At 34.4% G+C, this 24,576-nt stretch overlaps 1 protein-coding gene across 9 annotated transcripts in view; it reads left to right on the top strand.

Moving 5' to 3' along the window:
* Cep170 (centrosomal protein 170) overlaps positions 1 to 15,235 on the top strand; it is a 127,824-nt gene extending 112,589 nt beyond the window's left edge. For 7 of the 9 annotated variants that reach the window (XM_071599980.1, XM_071599975.1, XM_071599974.1 and 4 more), the window contains 4 exons: positions 2,665 to 2,753; positions 11,754 to 11,847; positions 12,607 to 12,658; positions 14,337 to 15,235. In XM_071599980.1, the coding sequence (XP_071456081.1) occupies positions 2,665 to 2,753; positions 11,754 to 11,847; positions 12,607 to 12,658; positions 14,337 to 14,626 (525 nt within the window). In that variant the 3' untranslated portion in view covers positions 14,627 to 15,235. The other 2 variants (XM_071599976.1, XM_071599977.1) reach the window with 2 other exon arrangements.
* The last annotated feature ends 9,341 nt before the right edge of the window (positions 15,236 to 24,576 follow it).

Here is a 24,576-nt window from a genome sequence, read left to right as displayed (position 1 = left end):
AAAAATGCATTTCCTTGTTTATTCTCTTCACCTAGAATTAACATACTGAATTAGGAATAGATGAAGAAGATAAACTCTGTCCTGGTATAGGTGAAAATAACTTAGTTCTACTAATTAAACATGTCTTTGTCATTTATTATTTGTTGCTATCTTTGTCATATATTTATAAAATGAAAAATATGTGCCTTGAACATAAATAGATCTAACAAATATCATAAAAAGGAAAGATAGAGAATGATAAATGGAATTCATGATATTGTTTACCTTAACAGGAAGACAGAGAGATGGGACTGATATATCTACTTCAATTTGGAGACATCTAAATTGAAGTAGATATATCAGTCAGCCTTACTGCATAACAGACAACTGAAAAAGTTTCTGTGGCAGAGAGGTTAACCCAGAGTTAATAGTGGGCTTAGCAGTACAATTAAAAGTTGCAAGTTGCATCTAGATTTGCTTCATGTATTTTTTTATACATATGACAGCAGAATGGATTATAATTCTTATTATATGTATAGAGCACAATTTTTCATATCTCTAGCTGTATTCAAAGTATATTCACACCAATCTGTATCTTCCGACATGTACTTTGGATAATAATGTCCATCACATTCCACCATCATTTCTAACCCCATGCCCCCTCCCTTCTCCTCCAACCCCTCTGCCCTATCTAGAGTTTGTCTATTCCTCCCATGTCCCCTCTCCCTATCCCACTATGAATCAGCCTCCTTATATCAGAGAAAACATTCAGCATTTGGTTTTTTAAGATTGGCTAACTTTTAGCATTCCATATATCTTTTGTAGTACTTGGGCCAGTAGGCTTACTGGGGCTTTTTCTTGTTATGGTACCATTAGAGAGGAAGCCCTAACGTGCAAGCATATTTCAAACCTTTGCTTATGTCATATCTCTGAACATCTCATTGGCCAAAGCATGTCACATGGTTAAGGTCAAAGTCTGAGGGTACAGAAATATCTTCCTCCAGTGGTGGTGGAAACAGTGGAGGAGTGAACATATTTTGAATACTATCTACTCTTTATTGATTATTGGTAGATCCTAGTTATTTGGAGGAGTGGTAGAGTCATTAGATTACTAAAAGGATAGAAAAAGTTGCCCAAGTGGACCAGTGATGTGTGTCATGAATATTGATTCATGGTTAATTCTGTGAACCTGCAGACCAGTGTTTATAAAAATTTTTAAATTATTAGTTTTTAAAATGAACATATTATTAGTTCAATGACACATGCCTGAAGTCCCAGCTACCCAGGGGACTGAGGCAGGAAAATCATTTAAATTCCTCTAAGTGTAATAAAATAATGTGCAAGAAATCTTTATTTGTAAAAGAGGATGGAGATATCTAGAAAATATCTCAAGGTTATTGTCAGAAATTTGTTTAATATAGTGAACTGCAATTTATGGGGTAGAAAAGAGAGAGATCCTCTTCTGTGTATAATCTTTCCTTAGACTACCCTGCCTTTTGTCACTCCTTCCTTATTTGTGTATGTCTTCCACTTTAATTTGGCTTACTTCCTCATTACCCACACATCTTATTCCTATTTATCCTCCTTGCCTTTATGTTGCTTTTCACACCCTAAGAAACTTTATCCTTCACTGGCTTCACATTCTTGTCATTTGTAAGTTCTAATTTTTCCATGACCACATCCTACTTATGTCACCCTCACTAAACTCATTTTCATTGGAATTCTTACAGCACTACATCACAAAATTTAGCATATATTTACATGCTTTTTGTAAAATATTTAATAATATTTCCTATATATGACTATTATCCCTACCTCTCACAGGTCTTCCAAGCATATTGACATCCAAGACCATATCGAATTTTCTGACGAAGTATTGATATAGGTCTGTCAATATAAAGAGGCTGATTTTGGAACATCTAGACTCAAATTCAGTCCTTTTGGTGAACTGTACTAGCTTTGCTTTCATGAGTTATCCCATTGCTTGGCAAACTACAGCTCTTAGGCCAAATTTGGCCTGTCATCTGTTTTTTAAATAATGTTTTATTACAACACAGCATTATTCATGTTTTTATATCTTTTGTGAATGTTCTTTCACTTTGCAAGAAGAAAGCTGAGTTTTGGTAGAAACCATATGGTCCTTAAAATCTTTCCTGTGCACTTACAGAGGTTTGTCAAACCTCTGTATCTCAACTGGGGTAGTACTGACCCCATCACAAAAACTTAATATTTTGAGTAAATTTTGAAAAGTTTGTCTTTCCCATTATATTCTGTTTAGAGAGGAGGGTTTGTGCTCTTCTTGATCTTTGTTTTCATATTACTTGGTGAAAGAATAAATAATACATTTAGTGTGCTCTATGTTATTCATATCTTCCCTCTTATGATAGTTTGAATGGAGTATGAGAGTCATGACAGTAATTAAAGATAGGCTAAATTAGAATTTTTTTCTTCAAAATGGTATGACCAAAACAATATGGAAACTTGACAAAAGAAACTCCTTTATTAATAGTGTTTCATTTTCTTTATTTCCTTATATATTACTCTAATTGCGTTCTTCCTTATTTTTTCATTGAAATTAGCATAAATACTACATACCTGTATATTAAGTTGTGACTAGTGTTCTTAGTAGTTGTACAATTCAGTGGTAGTATTTTAATATCTACTTTTTTTCTTTGTCTGTTTCAGGTCATGGGAGATAATCTGCTGCTGTCATCTGTCTTTCAGTTCTCTAAAAAGATAAGACAATCTATAGATAAAACAGCTGGAAAAATCAGGTACTTGTGGTTACCGGAACCTCCTTTCCATAACAGTTACTTCTTCCATTTTTTTGAGCCTGATATCACAGCTATGAAGAATTAATAAAGTCATTGGAACTGAATCTCCCTGCTGCCTTTACTATCTTCTTTAGTTTGAAAATATAAGTAATAACCATAGCTAACAAATGCTTTTGATATTCAGCCCCTTTATAATTGAGAATTAACAACTGTAATCACTGACTTGTAATTAATAACTTGTATTAATAACCAGAAACATTTTCCTTTTCTACAAAAATAATAGCAAATAATTTAAATTAACAGACTTTTGAGGGTTCTTTTAAAGGCCTCAGACTTTAGTTTCATTTTCCTCATTGGTAAAAGGGACATTATTTGACTTAGGAAATGTATATAATAAAGACACAAGACAAGACTAGTCTAACAGGCACAACACTTGAGGATATTTCAGCTTTGCCACTTACTAAGAACTTGAATACTCCCTTTGTTTAATATGGCCCTAGTTTTACCATCTTGTAGAGGAATAGGTATACTTTTTTTATTGATTTTTTAAAAAGAAATAATGACAGCAGAATGCATTATAATTCTTATTACATGTGTACAGCACACTTTTTCATATCTCTGGTTGTACATAAAGTATGTTGACACCAATTTGTGTCTTCATACATGTACTTTGGATGATGATGTCTATCACATTCCACCATCCTTGCTAATCCCCTGCCCCCTCCCCTTCCCTCCCACCCCTCTGCCCTATCTAGAATTCATCTATTTTACTCAGCAATAGAAGAGAATAAAATCATGACATTTGCAGGTAAATGAATGGCCGTTGGAGAAGACAATGCTAAGTGAAGTTAGCCAATCCCCAAAAAACAAATGTTGAATGCTTTTTCTGATATAAGGAGGCTGACTCATAGTAGGGTAGGGAGGGAGAGCATGGGAGGAACAGAGGAATATGTATACTTTTATTGACTACTCATAGAGTTGTTGTAAGGAGAAGAAGATACAAGTCTCATACATGAACATACATACATAGTATATTTATTTTTTTTAACTGTAATATCACTGTTTTTACTCTTCATTGCTTTTTCTTAAATTCAAATTTCCCATCTTTGGAATGAATGTGTTCATCTTGGGAAAACTTTGCCCCAAAGAAAATACCTATCAAATATTGTTATTTTATAACTTCATTACCTATTCAAAACAGAGAATTCTAGATTCTGTGTAATAATACTTCAGAAATCATTGACACTGTAGCTTAATTTGTTTCTAATTCATATAATTAAAAGTTTTAAATATAATGAAACTATTTCTTAAAGTTATTTGTTAATTATAAATCCCACACAAATATAATTTTATGTGGCTTGTATATTAAAATAAAACATTTCATCAGTGTTTGATAAATACCAATAAGTATTTGGGAAAAACAGTGAACATTATTTTTATTGAATTTTAAGGTAAATTACCTAGTTTAAAAGAAACTTAAGATATTTTTTCAAAAACTATTTCAAAAGTATCATATAAAATGTGTTTAATGTATTTTAAAAAAAAATTAAAAATGTTTACTATAAAAAGTTTACATCATTTTTCAGTCAAATGTAGAAATTTTACTTGGCATGTTAAGAACTGGATTGAGCTTTCTTTCATATTTGGGGCAGGGGGGCTACCTAGGATTGAACTCAGGAGCACTTGACCACTGAGCCACATCCTCAGCCCCATTTTTGTATTTATTTAGAGACAGGTTCTCAGTGAGTTGCTTATTAGCACCTTGCTTTTGCCTAGGCTGGCTTTGCACTTGTTATCCTCCTGCCTCAGCCTTCTGAGATGCTGAAATTATAGGCGTGTGCCACCATGCGTGGCATTTTCTTTTATATCTTGAGTTCTTGTCTGTATAATTTCTTAAAAATGTACCAGATCATCTCTTCACTTTGTTGTCTTCTAGAAGAAAAATAATCAAAAATTTGTTATATTCACAAGAATGGTCTAATCTGTACTGTCTGGTTCTTTTTTCCTCTTTATTTGTAAATGAGTATCTTAACAGAAGTAATATAAGAGCATGGTTTAAAAATACAAATATTTTAGGGGCTGGATTGTGGCTCAGTACGCCTAGCATGTGTGAGGTGCTGGATTCGATTCTTAGCACTACATAAAAATAAATAAAATAAAGATATTATGTCCACCTGCAATTAAATTTTTTTTAAAAACATACAAATATTTTAGAAAAAATATACATATAATGTCTTTTACCTGTATATGTTTATATATGTTAGTACACAAATATATTTTTTCCATATTTTTGTCTTTTCAATCAATATTTTTTCGAGAGTATCACTGAAGTATATTGATAGTCTCTCCAAATTGGGTTGGAATATGAGACATACTACCTTTATAGTTAAAAAAAAAAAAGCATTTGATTATTTGGCTTTTCTTAAGTTGTTCCTCATAAACATAAGTGGTCTTTAAAATTATTTTAATAACTATATCCTTATTTTGCCATCCATTGTTCTTTTTTCAAGAAAATTTACTCTTTGTCAATTGTGACATATTCCTATGAGTTTCAAATAAAGTTAACTTTCCACAGAATAATAATTTAATATCCATTCAGTAACAGATAGTTGTAAAGTACATTCTAGGTACTTTATAATTAGACATTAACAAAACAAAAACCCCTGCTGTTGTAGAGTTTACATTCTAGATAATATATTTAAATGAGTCAACCTGGGTTAAGTTAGCTGTTTCTGCTACCTGGTTTGTCTTAGTTTCATTATTTCACGTGAATATTATTTGTAGTTCACTTATCACAATTGTGTTCCCACAGAAGTCCAGTCACCTTCTTTTCCTTTTTCCTAATATTAAAATCATTAGTAGTTACATAGAAGAGATAATAAAAATATAAATAACAATACTAATTTTACTTTAGTAAATTGAAATCCTATTTCATTTTTTAAAAGTTACGGCTCATAATTCAGAGATTAATTGCATGCTATTTAGAAATAATGCATTTTGTGAAGTCCGATTGAGTTTATAAATGATTCCTTTGTTTTTGTTTTTACTTATACACACTGATTAAGCAGTTAAGACTAATGCCATCTTAGATGAGGTTTGTTTTCCCTTAATAGTCACATCAGCCCATTTTCTTTCACACACACAAAAAAAGAAGAGCTTTTCTTTACTATCATAGCCCACCCATCTGTGATGTACTCATCCAGTGTGTGGCCAGAGTCAGATGTAGTTTACTATTCCCTTGGGTGAGCCCAACTGGAATTTGAAAGGAAAAAAATTAAACTTAGCTAATTAATTATTACACATGAATTAACAAATCTCCAGGTCCTAATCACATGCGTGCTTATTAGTACCAAGAATCAAACCTCAGGTTGAGTAAAGTATTCAGTTTAATTGAAGGTTATGATTTTGAATTTTATTCCACTAAAATTATATTGTAAAATTGGTATATCATGGCAAGATTATTAACTAAGGGACAAATAAATAAACTAAATATTGATTAAATAATCGTATATAGAAATTGGGCTGGAAGTATAACTCAGTGGTAGAATACTTACTTTGCCATGTACAAGTACTTGACTAGCCCAAGTTCAGTCCCCAGCACTGAAAAAGAAAATAAAAATAAAAATCTTATATAGGAATAGTCTCCAAATTTATTCATTGATAAAGTTGTTTTTAAGTGGATATTTTTGTCCAGCACTCTTCAAAATGCCCTCACAATTGAGTGCAGAAGGCAGGCAGATGGGCAATTATAATGCAATGTGGTAAGAATAGAAAGGAAATTACAGGATAAGATACTGTGAGATCCCATAGCGAGTTCTGGGATCTAGGAGAGATTGGTGGGCAATTTAAGTCCTGAAGAATGGGGAGAGGAGTTAGGTAAAAAGTGTAGTGACAGGCTCGGGATTATGAGATGACAATGTAGAGATTAGGATGTATCAATTTAGGCAAATTTTGTGAAGGACTTTGTCCTTTATCATAAAAAGAAGAAAGCAATAGAAAGTTAATATATTAAATGATTGCTTTTGATACATTGTTATCCATAAAAATATCATAAGAGTCTTATTAAAAGTGTGGTGTGTGACTTGCTACTGTAAAACATTTTGCATGTAAATGAATATACCATGTTATTTCATTCCAACTACAAGAAATAATCACTCTAATAACTGTATCCTTATCCACTTACTCAGTTTCCAGATTTTTATGGACTTCTTACTACCATTCTCTTGTTGATTGTTTTTTACCACAGTGTGTGTTTCTCATTCTGCTCTGAACTCATCTCTAATCTCCCCCTAAGAAAAATGATTTATGTAGCTTTGGCATTTAATTAAAATTGAACAAAGAGCACATTGATTTATTGGTTGGCTATTGATTTTACTTTCTTAGAAATTTGACAGTTTGGGAAAAAATGCCTCAACAACATTACATTTGAATATTGAATGTTCCATATATTCGAGTTACCTTCAGTTTGAGTATTGAGTTTTACTATGTGTAAAACACTTTGACAGACTTTGTGGAATAAGATAATAAAGAGAATAAAACACCATTTTGACTTATGAAATTTATAATCAAGTGATAAGGTAAAGCACATATATAATTACACATGTAACATTGTTATACAAGACAGCATATGATAGAATAAAAAGAAAAGGAAGGATCACTTTCACCTGGGATGATCAGGGAAGATTTTGTGGAATAGATAATATTCAAAGATGGGCATGATTTTTGATAACCAAATCTAAAGAATAGAGATGTAAGCCTTCTGCATGGGTACCTTAAGGAATGCCTGATCTTTAAGCTTTGTGCCAAAACATATAAACTCAAATACCTACTGAGGTCAGTCTAAAGAAATGCATATTTAAATTATTTGAATACTTCCTGTGGATTCAATTTAAAAGTATTTATGTGAGAACTCCTGTTTTGCAGCATTCTTATTGTATTCCATATGAAGTGACCCACTCAAGTTATAAAACATGGCCCTGCATTGGTAGACTGTCACTTTGCAATACCAGTTTCCATGTATTGAGAGACAATGCTAGAAAATAGGTTATAGAGGACTTAGAATATGAGTCTAAGACTCCCCCACACCAAGACTTTATCAAAAAGTACTTTTAGCTTAGTAATTAAATTATTGAATAAAATAATCTTTGGAATTTATTATGTTTTCCTGATGAAGTTTAGCCTACTTTTAATCTGTAATGACAATCTGAAAAGGACTTTGAAAACTATGGTTTTTTTTCTTGAAGATGCATATTGATTTTTGAACAAAAACAATTCTGACCATCATAGCCTGGTCTAAAGTAATTTCTTGATATGCTTTTCTGTCTCCTTAGTATTTAAATATAACATTGTATTAGAATTCATTTCTTTTCTTAATTTATATATGACAGCAGAATGCATTTTCATTTCATCTTAAAATATTTTGCTGAGGATGTTCTGTAGTGCAGGCATTCTGGTTGTAAAAATCTTTTAACTTTTGTTTATCCTGGAAGGTTTTTTATTTCATCATCAAATCTAAATCTTAGTTTTTCTGGATATAAGATTCTTGGTTGGCATCCATTTTCTTTCAGAGCTCGGTATATGTTGTTCCATGATCTCCTGGCTTTGAGGGTCTGGGTTGAAAAATCTTTTGAGGTACAAATTGGTCTCCCCCTATGTGTGATCTGTCCTCTCTCTTACGGCTTTTAAGATTCTATCCTCATTCTGTATGCTAGGCATTTTCATTCTAATGTGCCTTGGTGGAGATCTGTGGTAATTTTGTACATTTGGTGTCCCATAAGCCTCCTTGTATTTGGTTTTCCAATTCGTTTCTCATGCTTGGGAAATTTTCTGATATTATCTCATTGAAGAGATTGTGCATTCCTTTGGTTTGAAACTCTGTGCCTTCCTCTATCCCAATAACTCTTAGATTTGGTCTTTTGATGCTGTTCCATAATTTTTGGTTGTTCTGTTCATGGTTTCTTACTATCTTCACTGTGTGATCAACTTTATTTTTCAGGTTGTATACTTTGTCTTCATTTTCTGACGTTCTTTCTTCCAAGTGATCTAGTCTGGAAGTAATCTTTTACTACCTGTATTTTCTCTTATCTCTTCGTTGGAGTGATAAATTTTTGCCTGTATTTGTTCATTTAGGTCATCCTTTAATTCACAGATTATTTTAATTATGAACCTTCTGGAACTCCTTCTTTGATATTTCATCAACTTCACTGTCCATGGATTCTGTTATTATAGTGTCCTGGTTTGTTCGGGGCACTTTCCTCCCTTGTTTTTTCATGTTGTCTATGTGGTTTCCTTTCTTGCCATGTGGATCTGAGATATTACAGTTTCTTTTCTATATTCTTGTAGTACCCATGCAGATTGTCTGTACCTCAACTTGCTGTTGGGCTTCCAGACCTTGTTGGTGTCCCTCAATGGATGCTACTGCATCCTGGATCTGGGACCTGCATAAGATGGAGTGGGTGGATTTGGGTCACTGGCTTGACCTCCCATGGCAGTCTGCTGGTCGGAAAGGGCAGTCCTGCACCAGAGGCTATGCTCTGGTGAGTGTCTGTCCCGCCTGGGGAGGGGTGGATTGGGCTGCTGTGCTCCTGGGTCCAGCACAGGTGGGTGTGGATGGATCAGGGGCCCTGAGCTTGACCTCTGCAGCAGTCTGCTTGTCAGAAGGGACCGTCCTGCACCAAAGACTAGGCTCTTGCAGGTGTCTGCCCTGCCCGAGAAGGGGTGAGCTGGGCCTACTGAGAGCCTAGAACCTGTGTGGGCTGGTGTGGGCGGTCTGGGCTGATCTTGGCTCCCATGGTAGTCCACTGGTCAGAATGGGTGGTCCTGCACCAGAGGCTGGGCTCTGGCGAGTGTCTGCCCTGCCGGGAAAAGGGTGGACCAGGCATGCTGTGCACCTGGACCCTGCAGAGGCCGATGTTGGTGGATCTGGGTCGCTGGGCTTGACCTCCCGCGGTAGTCTTCTGGTAGAAAGGGCTAGAATTCATTTCTTAAAGCCAGAATGATAGGTTTGGCTTCTTAAGTCTGTACCATATTTACAAATTATCCTTTAAAATAAGCTTTTTATCCCTTTAAGAGTTTTGGCTTTTTTGTTTTATTTTGTTTTGTTTCATTTTGTTTTGTTTCTTGGTGAATCAGGAAACTTATTTAAGTATTCTAAGCCATTTTCGTCAAAGTAAAATGTCTGTGGTTTAATAATTTTAGAACTTCTATGAATTCTTAGCACTGTCTGGCTAAATGTAGACTTTTCCAGTTGTACAAGTTATTTTCCTAATTCCCAGTACTAGTGCTACAAGGACTCTCAAAAGAACACAATACTTTGCTTATTCCTTAATATCACAGTCATTAGCCCAACAGTTCGTAAAAATATGACTGGCGAGGATGGTTAGTCTTTTGAGTTTACAAAATTTGATAATAGATCAGAAGAGTATACTTATACCAGATTCCAGACCCATCATTATATTATTAAGTATGGTTATGCGTAATTGTAAATGTTCCAGATTTGAATGTATATTAATGAACTGCATGGCATATTGACCTTTGAAGAAATACCAATGGACATTAATTTACTATTTAAATATTAATTAGCTACCAATAGTAAAAACTTACTTTCTTAATGTTGTACAGTGTTGATTTTTACATAAGGCAGTTAAGCTACATTTCCAGAGTGACTCATTGAAGAAATTTTTTAAAAAATTAAAAATGGTGGTTAGTATTTACATTTTTCTAAAGCTGATGAATCATGTCTCATAGATGATAAAATATTGAATATAAAGGTAAATGCCAGGTTTGAAAGACAAATCAAAATTTGGTGGTACTTTATAAATTATTTAAATTTAGTTTCCAGTATAGGATATTTATCTCTAAAATAGTATTTTTTTTATTAAAAAGATAAAAGTTTAAAAGTTTCTTAAATCTTGGGCTGGGATTGTGGCTCAGCGGTAGAGCGCTCGCCTAGCACGGGCAGGACCTGAGTTTGATTCTCAGCACCACATTAAAAAAAAAAATAAAGGCATTGTGTTGTGCCCATCTACAAAAAAAAAAAAAGTTTCTTAAATCTAATAGATTATATGTAAATACAGTAACATTAGCTGAGTACAGTGGTACATGCCTGTAATCCTAGTGGTTCAGGAGTCCAAGGCAGGAAGATTGCAAGTTCAAAGCCAGCCTGAACAACTTAGTGAGGCTGTAAGCAACTTAGCAAGACCTTGTCTCAAAATAAAATATAAAATGGGCTGGGGATGTGACTCAGTTGTTAAGCACCCCTGGGTTCAATCCCTGGCGCCAAAAAAAAAAAAAGTAACATGACTTAAGATGTACAAAAATAAACATAGTAAGTTCTTCAGTTTTCAATCTGTAAAATAATGTTTACACTTTGCTCCACCAATAAAGTTGTCTGCTCCTATATAGAGGTTTTAACACAATTGTTCATACCTCATTCAGCCTATTTTCACCTTACTCTTACTTTACTTAATACTGTATATATTCTATCAGAACAAACTTGTATGTTCATTGTAAGCATCCATCCTTTTTGTTTTGCATTATTTTATTTCATTTTTGTTTTGAGACAGATTCCCACTGTTACCCAGACCGTGTCCAAACTCCTGATCCTTCTGGCTTGGCCTCCCTAGTAGTTGGGATTTTAGGCACATGCCACCCCATCCAGCTAGTAACAGTTATGTTGTTAATTATAAATATTAGTTAAATTTTGGGGGTTATGTCAAATCTACATTTGTTCTATATTTGGTTTTCAAAAAAAGAATGAGATGAATATTGAAGAGTTTATTCATGTATTGATACTATCTAGTTTCATTTTTAATACAAGTTTTTCATATGTGTTAATTAATTGGTCCTATTGGCTTAGTATTTAATTCTTAGTTCAGGCAGGTTTTTACCCTCCTGTGTAGCTTTGAAAAGATATATTGTTTTTGGAATTGTCATTATAATGAAAACATGTTAGGTTTTTAAAATATGAAAGTAAAATGCTTATTCCTTTTTTATTTTTAGAATATTATTTAAAGACAAAGATCGGAACTGGGATGAAATAGAAAGCAAATTAAGAGCTGAAAGTGAGGTCCCTATTGTGAAAACCTCAAGCATGGTATGGCAATTTTTCTTAAGATTAAGACATTTCAGTAATAGAGTTTTATTTTAAGGAAAGATAATATACCTATTTTTGAGTTATTTGTTAGTTTATATTTGAAAAAGAAGATATAAATGTACAAATTTGAAAAAATCTTTTTCCTTTATCGGACTAGCACAAAAGAATTTAAAATAATAGGTTGATAATTTCAAAAGTACAGAGGGCCAGAGGGAGGAATGTTTTTTCACTATTAACGAATCTTGTTCTTTTTAATAATTATACATTAAAAATAGCAATTTTAAAATAAGTACAAACATTAAGTTGATGTGAGTTATTTTCATTTACTTAATTCATTGCTTGCCTCCTTTTAAAATAATTTGTATAGATTTCTACTACAGAGTAGAATTCTAATATTAAAGCTGCAGTTTTTATATATATTTTTTCCAAAGAAAACTCTTAGACACTTATTATAGAGTTATTATAAAGCCAATCAATACAAATTTTGTCAAAATCTTTGTTTCTATAATGGTAAATTACCTTGAACTTTTTATCTTCTATCATTATTGCATTGAAAAAAATTACTCAATTTTGCTTTTAAAGATTCTAAATTTGGATTTTGTTTACTGGGTGTCATAATTATTTCATATCATGTTGTTACTAAGTTGTATCATGTAAATGATATTTAGAGTTTCAAATAAAATGAGTGAAACTCATTGCTTGTCATTTGAAAATGTTTTATTTAAAATAAGCTGATTCTTGTTATTGCTTTCCTTGCAGGAGATTTCTTCTATTTTACAGGAGCTGAAAAGAGTTGAAAAGCAGTTACAAGGTAAATTTACTACTGAATTAGATATAAAGTGCTAATAGCTAAGAATAAGTGCATTGTAAGAGATACTTCTTAAAATATTTTTATCATTATGACAACGTTTGATTAAGTTTTATGACACATGTAAAAATATAGCATTCTACATATTCAAATTACCCATAAAAAGGAAACTTTAAAACTTGATGAAAAAGTTAAAAATAACTGGGTGCATTGTAATCCCAGTGACTCAGGAGGCTGAGGCAAGAGAGTCACAATTTCAAGGTAAACCTTAGCAACTTAGCAGGACCCTGTCTTAAAATTTAAAAATAAAAAGGGTTGGAGGTATAGCTCAGTATACAGCATTCCTGGGTTCAATCCCTGGTATCAAAAAAAAAAAAAGGTTAAAAATTTAGTAAAGTTAAATCTTAAGCATATATTAGTGCTTAGATGTGAAAATAGGCTAGATGTTATATTCTAGGTACATATTTAAAATGTGTAAATACAGCTGAAAATGCTTATTGATAATTAGAATTATTTGACAATTGTTGGCATAACTTCAAATGAACTTATGTTTTAATGCAGATAAAATTTGCATAGATGAACCGTGAGATATGAATGCATATTGGCTACAGGAACTAGAAGAAGAAGGAAAAAAGAAAATGAAAGAGACTCTGTTTGCCTCTTGAACTTTGACAGAGATATTCTTACTCATGTCAGATCTAGATCATTCATTAATACTTGTCTTGACCTAGAAGTCCCCAGTGGTACAACAAGAAAGTTCTAGGGCCTTCTGCTATTTCTACTCAGTCTTTACTGACTGACTATGATGGGCATAATATGTTAGACCTACCTAAGAGGTTCTTAACCTTTATTCAGGTCCATCACATCTAAGTATTATGATATAAAACCCCGTAAATTGTACAGTTTCACAAAGTAGATTAATAAATTTTTGAATAGGCTTCTAAGAGATACTTATATGATGCTTGCTTCTCCCAACTCCTTACTCAGCTTGACGTCAAGTTGAAAATCACTGTTTGGGAACTGCCTTTGACTACCCAAAGATCTTTGGTCCCTTCTGTAGCATTACCAAGGTCTGTTTGCCCTGCTGGGTATTAGTATCTAGCCCCTAAGAAAATGCTTTGCCTTCTCTGAGAGAAAACTTATACACAGCTGATAATCCTGGCAGGCAGACAGTGTAAATAACAACATGTTCTGGTAGCACTCAAAAATGCTGATATTCTTCTGGCCTTGACAGCCTTGAAGTGACTCTGAATCCCATCTTAGCTACATACTCAATTTTCTGAGTGCTAAATTGGGCTCAGGTGTTTATTAAAACCCATAACCAATACTTTCACTATCTTCTCACAATAATAAAAGCAAATTTCAGAAAGGTCTTCTTGAATTCTGCATCTACAAATAGCAGTTATGTAACAGTTTCTGAAATGCCCAAGTGATTTTCCACAAAAAACACTCATGTCTGTATAATCTACAATATAGATTAGCCACAGAATTAAAAAGAGTAGAGATTTAAATATAGTAATGGTATTGGAAAGATTAGTGACAATTAAGATCATATACACACCAATAATTGAAATATTACCCAGATCATAAAAAAGTTAACTATTCAAATTTAACTGCATCTACAATTATATCTTCTTCCCTCTACGTTTTTTACTTTCTTTTTTATTTTTTTTTCCTTCAGCAATCAATACTATGATTGACCCAGATGGAACTTTGGAAGCTCTCAACAACTTGGGATTTCCTAGTGCTATCTTGCCATCTCCGCCAAAACAGAAATCCAGTCCTGTGAATAACCACAGCAGCCCGGGTCAGACACCAACACTTTGCCAGCCAGAAGCTAGGGTTCTTCTTCCTGCTGCTGCCTCAGTCTCAGCTGAATTTGAGAATGCCGAATCTGAGGCTGATTTCAGTATACATTTCAATAGGTTCAACCCTGATGGGGAAGAGGAAGATATTACAGTACATGAATGACTTTCTCTTGATTGTTAAAACAATTACCTGTGGAATGTCTAGGAATTATTGGAAGCAGCATAGTATTGACATACAAAACAAGACAATTTGGTCAACTACAATCTTGTCATCCCTGTCTTCTTAATTTTATTTATTTTTTTTACCTAAAATGAAGCGTCATAGTAGTGCTTTCAAACCATTTAGATAACCACTTGATGCACATATAGGGAAAAGCAGATTGTGGCAGATTTACCTTTTGTGGTTTTATGATTTTCAAATTGAATTATTGCATCCTTTCCCTTCATAGATCTTTGTTTTTTTTTTAAGCCATGCTGTGACCTACAAGCAAACTAAATATCCCCCTGTCTCCTGTGCCAAGCTGCTCCCTGAAATGGACTTCTTCTTCATCTGTACAGATTTGTTAAACATTCTATTTGCTTCTTAATGTTAGGTTTATATTAGTACTCATTACCATTGGACACAATGACATTGTTCTCCACAGTAAAGCAGACCTTTTACAACAGTCATTCTGTGTCCTAAAATTTTCCAGCATAGATGTGATTTATATAACTTTGTTGCTACATAACTTGTCTTGGGGTTTATGGAGATTAACCATTATGTTTGCACTAAGATTTACTGGGAGTGGTAGGTGGACATATCTATATCAATAAGGACTAACCGTCTTTTTTGTACATAGGAAATTGATAATACTGTATTTGTTTTAACCCCACAGTGTTTTACTCCACTTTCAAAAAGATCAATTTGGCACTTTTTTTCAATTTTTTAAATGGAAATAAGATTTTGTCTCTCATTTTAGATTAAATGATAACTAGAAAGATTAAACTAGACAGATAGTTTAGGTGGAGTATATTTTTAAAACTAAGAACATGTATATCGGTCCTGTGCTACCAAGTTTATATGTGACAGTTGAAAAAAATTCCCCCTGAAATAATCATGAAGTTAAAATTTTCTTCATTAGGAAACTTGGAGAACCAGTAGTTGTAAGATTAGTTGATAGTTTCACTCCCAAGCAGTGAATTGCTTCTGTGTGTTTCCCTGTAGGACCCAATAGTAAATCCTGTCTCAGTCTTAAAACACATTTATGAAGACCCTGAAAGACAACAATGACAAAGGCTTTTGGCTTATGCTACTAAACAGAAAGCCTATGAAAAATATCTTCGATAAACTCTTTTTTTTTTTTTTCCTTTCCTTCCAGTAAGTTCACATTTGGGTGACTTTAAAAATTAAGTAATTATCTTTGTGTTTCCAGAACACTATAATTTGGGTGAATCTTAGTTAAATATTTTTAGACCAGGATTTCCCCCTTGATTCCAGCAGCCCCTAAAGGTTAAACTGTAACTTTTGTGAAATAGTCTTTAATTTTAATTTCAGCAATAACCTGTTCTACCTTATTTAAAGAAGCAAAGTAACTGTGTACTTCAGAACTTTATAGGATTTAAAAAATCCTGTACTATTGGATCAAGTAATAAAAAGGCAGAGTCTTTTTGTAGAGTTGTAAAAACAATTCTGTTGTATACTGGATTTCATGTTTTTCTTTAAACAAACAAAAGGTAAAGAACTCCTTGTAAAGCTGATTTCCCATTGTATCTAATAAAGGAAGACTAAAAAAGGTTTTAAAGTACATAAAAGGAAAGATAAAAATGCACTAAAGGAATAAATAAAATGTTCAAACAGGGTCAGTCCATTTGAAGAAAAAGTTGAACAAAATAATCATCATTGCTCCCTCTTTTGTTTAATGTTTGGGTACTGATCATATCCACATGGAAGTAGAAGGTAAGGAGTTAGAAAATTTAGCATTTACTCTACTTACGTTATTGTTTGTTTACACAGTTTTGTTCAATTATAAACATTTGGCCTTTTACTATGTTATTTTTATTTTGTATGAATACATTATTCTCCTTATTTATTTTTGTTACATTTATTACTTATGTTATTTTGTTAAGCATTTACAATTCCATTTTTAAATAAAGTGTTTCTGGAACTTTATACAATGATTATATATTTTATTTCTTCTACCATCTGACTTACTAATAATCATCAATTAGTAAAAGAATCTTCCAGTTCTAATTAATATGTGACCATTTTCAAACCTCATATTATTTTGACTAAAGAAAACATTTTCTTAGCAAATTATAGTAAATATAATTCACTTAGCTTAATACATTAATGTAATATATGCATACAAAGGTCTTTATGATATAAACTTTATACAAACATTATGGTATATGTTGGAAGCAAAGTAAAAATTTAAAATATCTTGGACATCATAAATTTGAGAAATGTCAATTGGGAATTCATTTCTTTCATCATATCATTTAAGCTCAAGAATCTTGAATGTCTCTCCCCATTACTAATCAACATTCTTCTAAGTTTTACAGCCTGACCTTTTGAGACTTTCCATAAAGAAGCCCTGGTCTTATTTATCTCTATACCTAATACAATCTCTACCACAATTTGTAAAACTCTTAACTAGCTTTTCATTCCTCTGTACACAGGCCACTTCCTCCCCTTCTTTTCTGTTTATCTACAACCCTCTGTTCTTCCAGGCCCCACTGATCTCTTCACAAATCTTCCCTCAGGTTGGGCTTGGTGGTACATGCCTATAATCCCGTGAGGCTGAGGCAGGAGGATGGCAACTTCAAGACCAGCCTGGGAAATTTAGAGAGACCCTGTCTCAAAAAATAAAAAGGAATGAAGATGTAGCTCAGTTGCAGAACACTCTTGGGTTCAATCTCCAGTACAGCAAAAAAGAAATTGCCCCTCAGTTGACTGCACCACCAACTTTTATTTTTTCTTCCCATCTCCCATGAAACATATACATAGTCTTCTCTTCTGGTCACTAAAATACTCCTCATTTCCTTGAGAAGATCATACACTTTCAAACTTGCTTCCTTTGTGCCCTTGAATTTACTTGCCATATCTGTGCATGACAGGATTCTAACATTAGGAAAAGAAACTAGACTTGGATATTTTAGATCCAGGCCCATTTCCTGTTAGCTGTAAGTGTCTTCCTCCGTGTTCGGATCTGCAAAATAATAAGTCTTATTATCCAGGTCTAGTTCAAGTGACTTTATGAAGTGGTTCTCCTTCAAAAAAATCTCTGATTCTTATAAAGTCTTATTCTCATTGTGTTTTCATAGCCCCCTTGGACTCAGCTGTAACTCAAATATGATCTTACAAATCTCTAAATCTCAGATCTGAACAAATAAATCTAGTACTAAGTGCCTGACACATATCAGGCAGTATTCTCATCACAGAGAGTCCTAGCAGTGAACAGAAACAACCCATTGTGCTCTTAGACCTTAAGATTCTAGAGTAGGGAGGCAGGCAGTAAAAGATAAAGGTTAATTAAATGGGTAATATTAGATGGAAAGACCATATTGTACCTTATGTTGTAGTGAATTGTTTATGTAGCTATCTCAGTAGATTGAGTGCTTTGAAAGTAAGTGCATTGCTGCTCAATAATGTTGATTCTCTTATGTATATTTTAATTAAAGTTTCCAAGAACTTTCTGTGGTCTGGCTTTCAACCCTCCTTTTCCTCTGAGCACCCCTCCCTGCTCTAGTTAGACCCAAAAGTCACTTTCACTTAACTGCACAGTTTAACACTAGATTTTAATTGAAGTTGAGGAGGCTTCTCTTGTTCTGTGCTGCTGCTGCCCTGATCCCTGAGGGACTCACTGAGCAGTTGAATTCTACCTGGAGTTACATGCAAATTCTCCAAGAAATAATCATCTCCAGGGAACTTTACATCTTTAAGGAAATCTATGTTCGCATTATTTAAATGTTAGGATGAACAGTACAATGGGAGTCTAACAGGAATATCTGGGCTCTAACTCTTAAGTTGAAGCTTTGTTATCTCCTTAAGATCTAAATGAGTTCCCAACTCTCTTCTTTCCTCCATGTATATAGTTCATTAGCCTGATACTTCCCCTTTTTCCTTCTTTTCTACATCATTTCCAAGAGGTCAAAGCTCCTTGCTGCCCTTCTGTCTAACACAACACTTCACCACCTGAACCTGATGTTTGTTTATGTCTAATACTCTTTTTAGTGCCCTTGCATATATTACAACATTGCAAGCATTTGTTAATTGAAATCTTTTAGTGTTATTGTTACCACTGTAACTATTAGTACTACTACTATTACAAGGTCTCACCTTGAACTGAAGGATAAAAAAATTCTTTTAATTTTGAGGCATGGTGTATTAGACCTAGAAATGTTAGCCCTCATATAGTTAAGTCACCTTTTTCCTATTTTAGGTAATTGAGACATAAATAGAACAAGGGGTGGAGGGTTATTTATTGTTAGGCAATATATTAAATATTTCATGTGTGTCTGTTAATTCTCACAACTCACTTGTAGAAAATGAGCTGTTATTGTTTATATGTTAGAGATGAAGGAGCTAAGGCTTCCTGAGGCTAAGGAACTTATTCAACTCTCCGGATGGGATTTAATCATATCTAATTGATTTGGAAATCTGAATTCTTTGTATCCACCCTTCACTAGTTCTCACCTGGCAAACAGCTGCTAGAGCCTGGACATGCCAGCAACCTGTACCCACTCTTCACTCTGCTGACCTACAACAGTGACCACAGACCTAAAGAGGTTTTTATGTCTTTCTTCTGCTTTTGAATAGAACTGGAGCTGAAATCCTGCCATTTCTCCTAATAACTTCTTTGGTGGTGACAAGTAATAACCAAATGTTAGGAATAGTCTTCCTTATGTGGAACACAGATCCCTTGAGAGAATGAACTAATTTCTAGACATCTGGATTGAGTACTTCAGGGAGGATGCTGCCAAGAACCATGTCAGTTTGTGAGCCAGCTGTACAATAGATTTTAAAGAGGTGAAACCCCAGATCTGTGATTATGTAATCCCAATGGTTTGGGAGGCTAAGGTAGGAGGATCACGAGTTCAAAGCCAGCCTCAGCAATTTAACAAGGCCCTAAGCAACTCAGTGAGACTCTGTTTCTAAATAAAATATAAAAAAGGGCTGAAGATGTGGTTCAGGGGTTAAGTGCTCCTGGGTTCAATCCCTGGTATAAAAAAAAAAAAGTGAACCCACATCAGAGCTATTACCAATGCTTTGTTTCCCAAGCTTTGTGTTTCAATACTTGTCTGTGAGCAAGGCAAATGAAAATGGAGAAAAGGAAACACCTCATTGGATCAGTAGCATGACCCCACATATTTATGAGGACAAACTGGATAGAGTGCAGCAAGAACTATTTCCTTCTTGGGGAAAACAGCATGGAATCTGACACTTGTAGATAAAATAACAAATATAGGGGGGCTCTGATGGAAGTTTGCAATGAGTTAGGGTAGTGGTGGTTGAGAAAAAGAAATTTCTACCAAAATTGAGAAACTCAAAAAATTCACTTATTTCCTTTGTAATTTTTGTGTTCAAAAATTACACTGCCAGGCTGGGGATGTGGCTAAAGCAGTAACGCACTCACCTGGCATGCGCGGGACGCTGGTTTCGATCCTCAGCACCACATAAAAATAAAATAAAGATGTTGTGTCCACCAAAAACTAAACTAAAATAAAATAAATATTAAAAAATTCTCTCTCTCTAAAAAAAAATTACACTGCCTACTTCCCACTTGATAATTGTTATGGCTGGAATGTCCACTAAAGGCTCATGTATTGAAGGCTTGGTCCCCAGCATTTAGAGCTACTGGAAAATGGCAGAAATTTTAGGAGATGGGTCCTAGTTAAGGAATGTAGGTCACTGGTGCCATGCCCTTAGAAAATACATTTGGATCCAAGCCACTTTGTCCCTTTCTCTCTTTGCTTCCTGGTTTCCAAGATTTGAACAGCTGTGGTCCACCATGTGCTCCCTGTCATGATGTTCTGCTTTACCAAAGGCCTAAAGTGACAAGTCCAAGTTACCATGAACTTAAACCTCTGAAACCATGAACCGAATTAAATCCTACTTTAAGATGATTTTTTTTTCAGATATTTTTTTTATAGTGACAGGAAGATAACCTTCTTCAGTGATGGAAAGTCTTTTATGACCAAGACTGTTCCAGTTGACTTCCATGCCTAGTTGTGGAGGATATGTGAACTTTGCCATATCTATTTTTCATTGCCAGCCTAGTTCCATGGTTGAATCCCAGAGTCTTTCCTTCAAGAGAAAAACAAATCAATTGACCATGAACTTTTATTTATCCCATAAGACTTTATAGTGTGGATAGTATTTTTTAAAAAGGGACAGGGAAAAATGGCATAATCACTTTGGGAAAATGTGTAGAAATTTCTTATGAAGTTAAGTGTACTTCTACCATGCAAACCAGCAATTCTAGGTATTTATCCAAGAAAAACAAAATCATCTGTCCACCAAAACATGTATACAATGCTTATAAGAAACTGTATTTTTAACAGACAAAATCTGGAAACACATACCAATATTTGCCAATAAGTGGATAGATAAGAATTATTGATGCATTAATAAAATGAGATTATATTCAGCAATCAAGAGTAATAAGCCCCTGACATGCAATAACATGTATCACTTTCAAAAATGTGTTAACAAAAGAGGTTGACGTTGAAGAGTACATACTGTATGCCTCAATTCATGTGAAATTCTAGAAAAAGAAAAACTTTTATAGTGATTGATAACAGATCAGTGCTCATGGGAGATGGGGAAAGGAAATTGACTATGGGTATAAGAGGCTATTTGCGGATGGTGGTAATTATAGGAGTGAATGCATTTGATAAAATTCATTAAGGTATACACATAGAATGGTACTTTTTAAAAATATAAATTTCTCAAACATCTCAAAAGTTATATCCCCTATAACTTTGATGAAAATAATTCCTATTGTTGTTGTTGTTGTTTGTTTGTTTGTCTTCAGTTATGTGATAGCTCTTACCTCTCTTCTCTCTCCTGCTTTCTACACTGGGAAGTGTTGTAACCTCTCCAAATCTGCTGCCTTCTGCTCTAGGGTCAAGACAGAAACTAAGCAGACTTCTGAATCTGACTTTAAGAAATTGACTTCCATAGGGCAAAAAACAAGTAACCACGGTTGCAAAAAGCCATCATTGAACCAAATTGCTTTACATTTGGCTCTTGATAGGTGTTCTCTAATAAATATTCTCTAATAAACTATGCCAAACTGATTTTCTGTGTTGGAGAGATTTTTGGTTTCCAGTGTGACTTTCTCATCCATACTACCAACAGCCATGGGCAAGCATATATCAGCACAGGTGTCTCTTCCTCTTCTTATAAAGGTACCATACCTATCATGAAGGCTGTATGCCAGTGACTTTATCTAATACTAATTGCCTCTCCAAGTCCCCACTTCCAAATACCATCAACCTGAATTTGGGGATTGAGTTTCTAATACATGAAATATAGGGCACACAGCTTCCTTACAATAGCCCAGAGGATGGGAGGAGATGAAACTGCTTTCTTTTCTTTTGACATTTCTCCCATACCAGAGTTTAGGCAACTATATCATAATATAATATTTGACTGGTGATCTCTATGGACTTTTTGTTTTATGCTGTTTTTCCACATGTGAGATTCATGAAGAATCTGTTGTGCCTGCCACAATGAAAAATTGGCCAATGACCTCAGTGAGATTTACTTCTAATCAGGTTGTACTAACCTGTCTTGGAGTAAATATAAATTTCAGACAAGAATCCAGAGGCCAAAAGTATTGGATTTCATAGGTTAGATGCAGAAACATCAATATCAGGTATTCTCTCTACTGGAGAAAAACTGAAATTCTAACACATTAAACTCAGAGTTTTTCATTTTTTGCTTCTCATGAGAAAGTAGTTTGCTAAAATCAATCAATATAAGAGAAAATGGGCCATATAATGGAATATTGTTTGAACATAAAAAGAACTGAACCACCAATGCATTCTCCAATATGTATGCATCATGAAAACACCAAGTGAAAGAAGCTGGTCACAAATGTCTACATATCAAATTATTCCATTTATATGAAAGTTTAGAATAGCTAAATGTACAGAGATAAAGTATACAGGGGTTTTCTATGGCTGGGTTAGGATATCAACATCTATCTAGATATCTACATATAGAAATCTATCCATATCTAACAGGTATAGATATGTATAGTCATCCATTACTTAATAAAGAAGATATATATTCTTAGAAATATGTCATTGGCTGCTGGTCACATGGGCTGGACCATTATACCAGGGCTATGGCACTTTCTAGGAAAAGGGGTAGAGCAATTACTGAACCCCTTCCATGTGTCCCATGTGATATAACCAGAAAAGTATTTCAAAAGTTGATTTTCCCCGTATTTCTCCCTTTAGCCAACTCAAACACTCATATCCTAGGAGGAGGAATGTGGCAGGCTAGAAATCAAAACAACAGCAATTTTGATTGGTTTCAACTTTCAAGACCTTTAAAGCTACTAGGGAAATCTATATTATTTTTCAAAAAATGAAAGTAAGTAGACTCTCAGACTTTGGCAGAATGCCTTAGCAGGAATTTAAAGAAACAATATTTTCCATGTTAGAAAATGAGGATCCCTTATCCCCAGAGAGAGGTAGAACCTGCTATAGTTTCATAGCAATGCCCCTGAGGAGAACGACATCCTTGAGGAAAAACTTCAATGCAATGTGGCTGTGGACAGCCTGAGAAGAATTCCTCTTGACTACACCTTCACCACAGCAGTGGGAAGTCCTGGGGTGAGGTACCTGACCCAGTGTTGGATTGTGTAACAAATCCGTGGGGGCAGTGGGATACCTCAGGGACTAACGTCAAATATCCTCCTAGCCTGCTGTGATGGTGTACTTGAAATGAAAATTAAGCTGGTTTAGAGAAAAGTAAATCTTTGATATATAGCTCATAATCCATCAACTTGGATATGCAAAAAATATATTTTAATATATATTATAAATACCTATATAAATATGAACGGGGCCAGGAGGGAGAGAGAGACTGAGAGCTAGCTATCTAATCCTAACTCTTAACAATGTGGGGAAGTAATTCTTATTGCCAACATCCAGGTGAAGAAACTGAAGCCTGGGCAGATTTTCAATTATTCACCCCTGGCCCCAGAGCTAGCACAAGCAGAGTCAGGGGTATGTCAGTTATCTGCCACTTTCACTTCCCCAAATGTCTCCATTTGGATAATATAATAAAATTTAAGTTCATTCAGGTTTGATGCCTGCATCACGTCCTGCTGTTCATTTTCTCTCACATATATATATCCCTTAAGTTGTAGGTGGACACAATACCTTTATTTTATTTATTTATTTTTATGTGGTACTGAGGATCAAACCCAGTGCCCCATACGTGCAAGGCAAGCGCTCTGCCTCTGAGCCACAATCCCAGCCCCTGCTGTTTATTCTCAAAAGCCAGGGAGTAGCAGGAGATCCTCCAGGTAGGGATCCTTTGGTGGGTGCTCCCGTCAAAATCAAGCATATGGCAGTGCCTCAAGAAGCCTGTCATCTCACAGGAATGGAATGTGGCCTCCCGCCTGCTTTCCGGGTCATGCACAAAAGGGCTTAAGACCCAGGCTGTCCAAAGGGGCCTGGGAGGCAAAAGTGCTGTACAGGTGCTTTGGGTTCTATTTGGACGTCCACAGTCTAAATGGCTCTGCCAGGGGTGGAACACGTTTTGTGGGCCTGAAGTATATACAATTTACGGAGCCATTTTAACCCATTAAATTGTCTGGTTTCAGATGTGGGACACTTAAAAAAAAACTTAAATTAAGCAACAAAAATATCACTTAGGGTAAAGTTTGAAATATACACTATGTTTTTAGAGTTCTATTCCAAAAAGGCAATAGGTGAAGGACTGGAGTGTTCTCTCTCTTTCTCTCTGTGTGTGTGTGTGAGTATATATTTCACATGAAATACATATTTCACATATATATAAATATATATTTCATATATATATATATATATATATATATATATATATATATTTCATGTGAAATAAATTATATATATGACATACAAGCTCAA

Source organism: Marmota flaviventris, chromosome 12 (genome assembly GCF_047511675.1).
Source record: "Marmota flaviventris isolate mMarFla1 chromosome 12, mMarFla1.hap1, whole genome shotgun sequence".
NCBI lineage: Eukaryota > Metazoa > Chordata > Mammalia > Rodentia > Sciuridae > Marmota > Marmota flaviventris.
The sequence above is the reverse complement of the archived record's forward strand: the minus strand, read 5'-3'. Positions and strand labels throughout refer to the sequence as shown.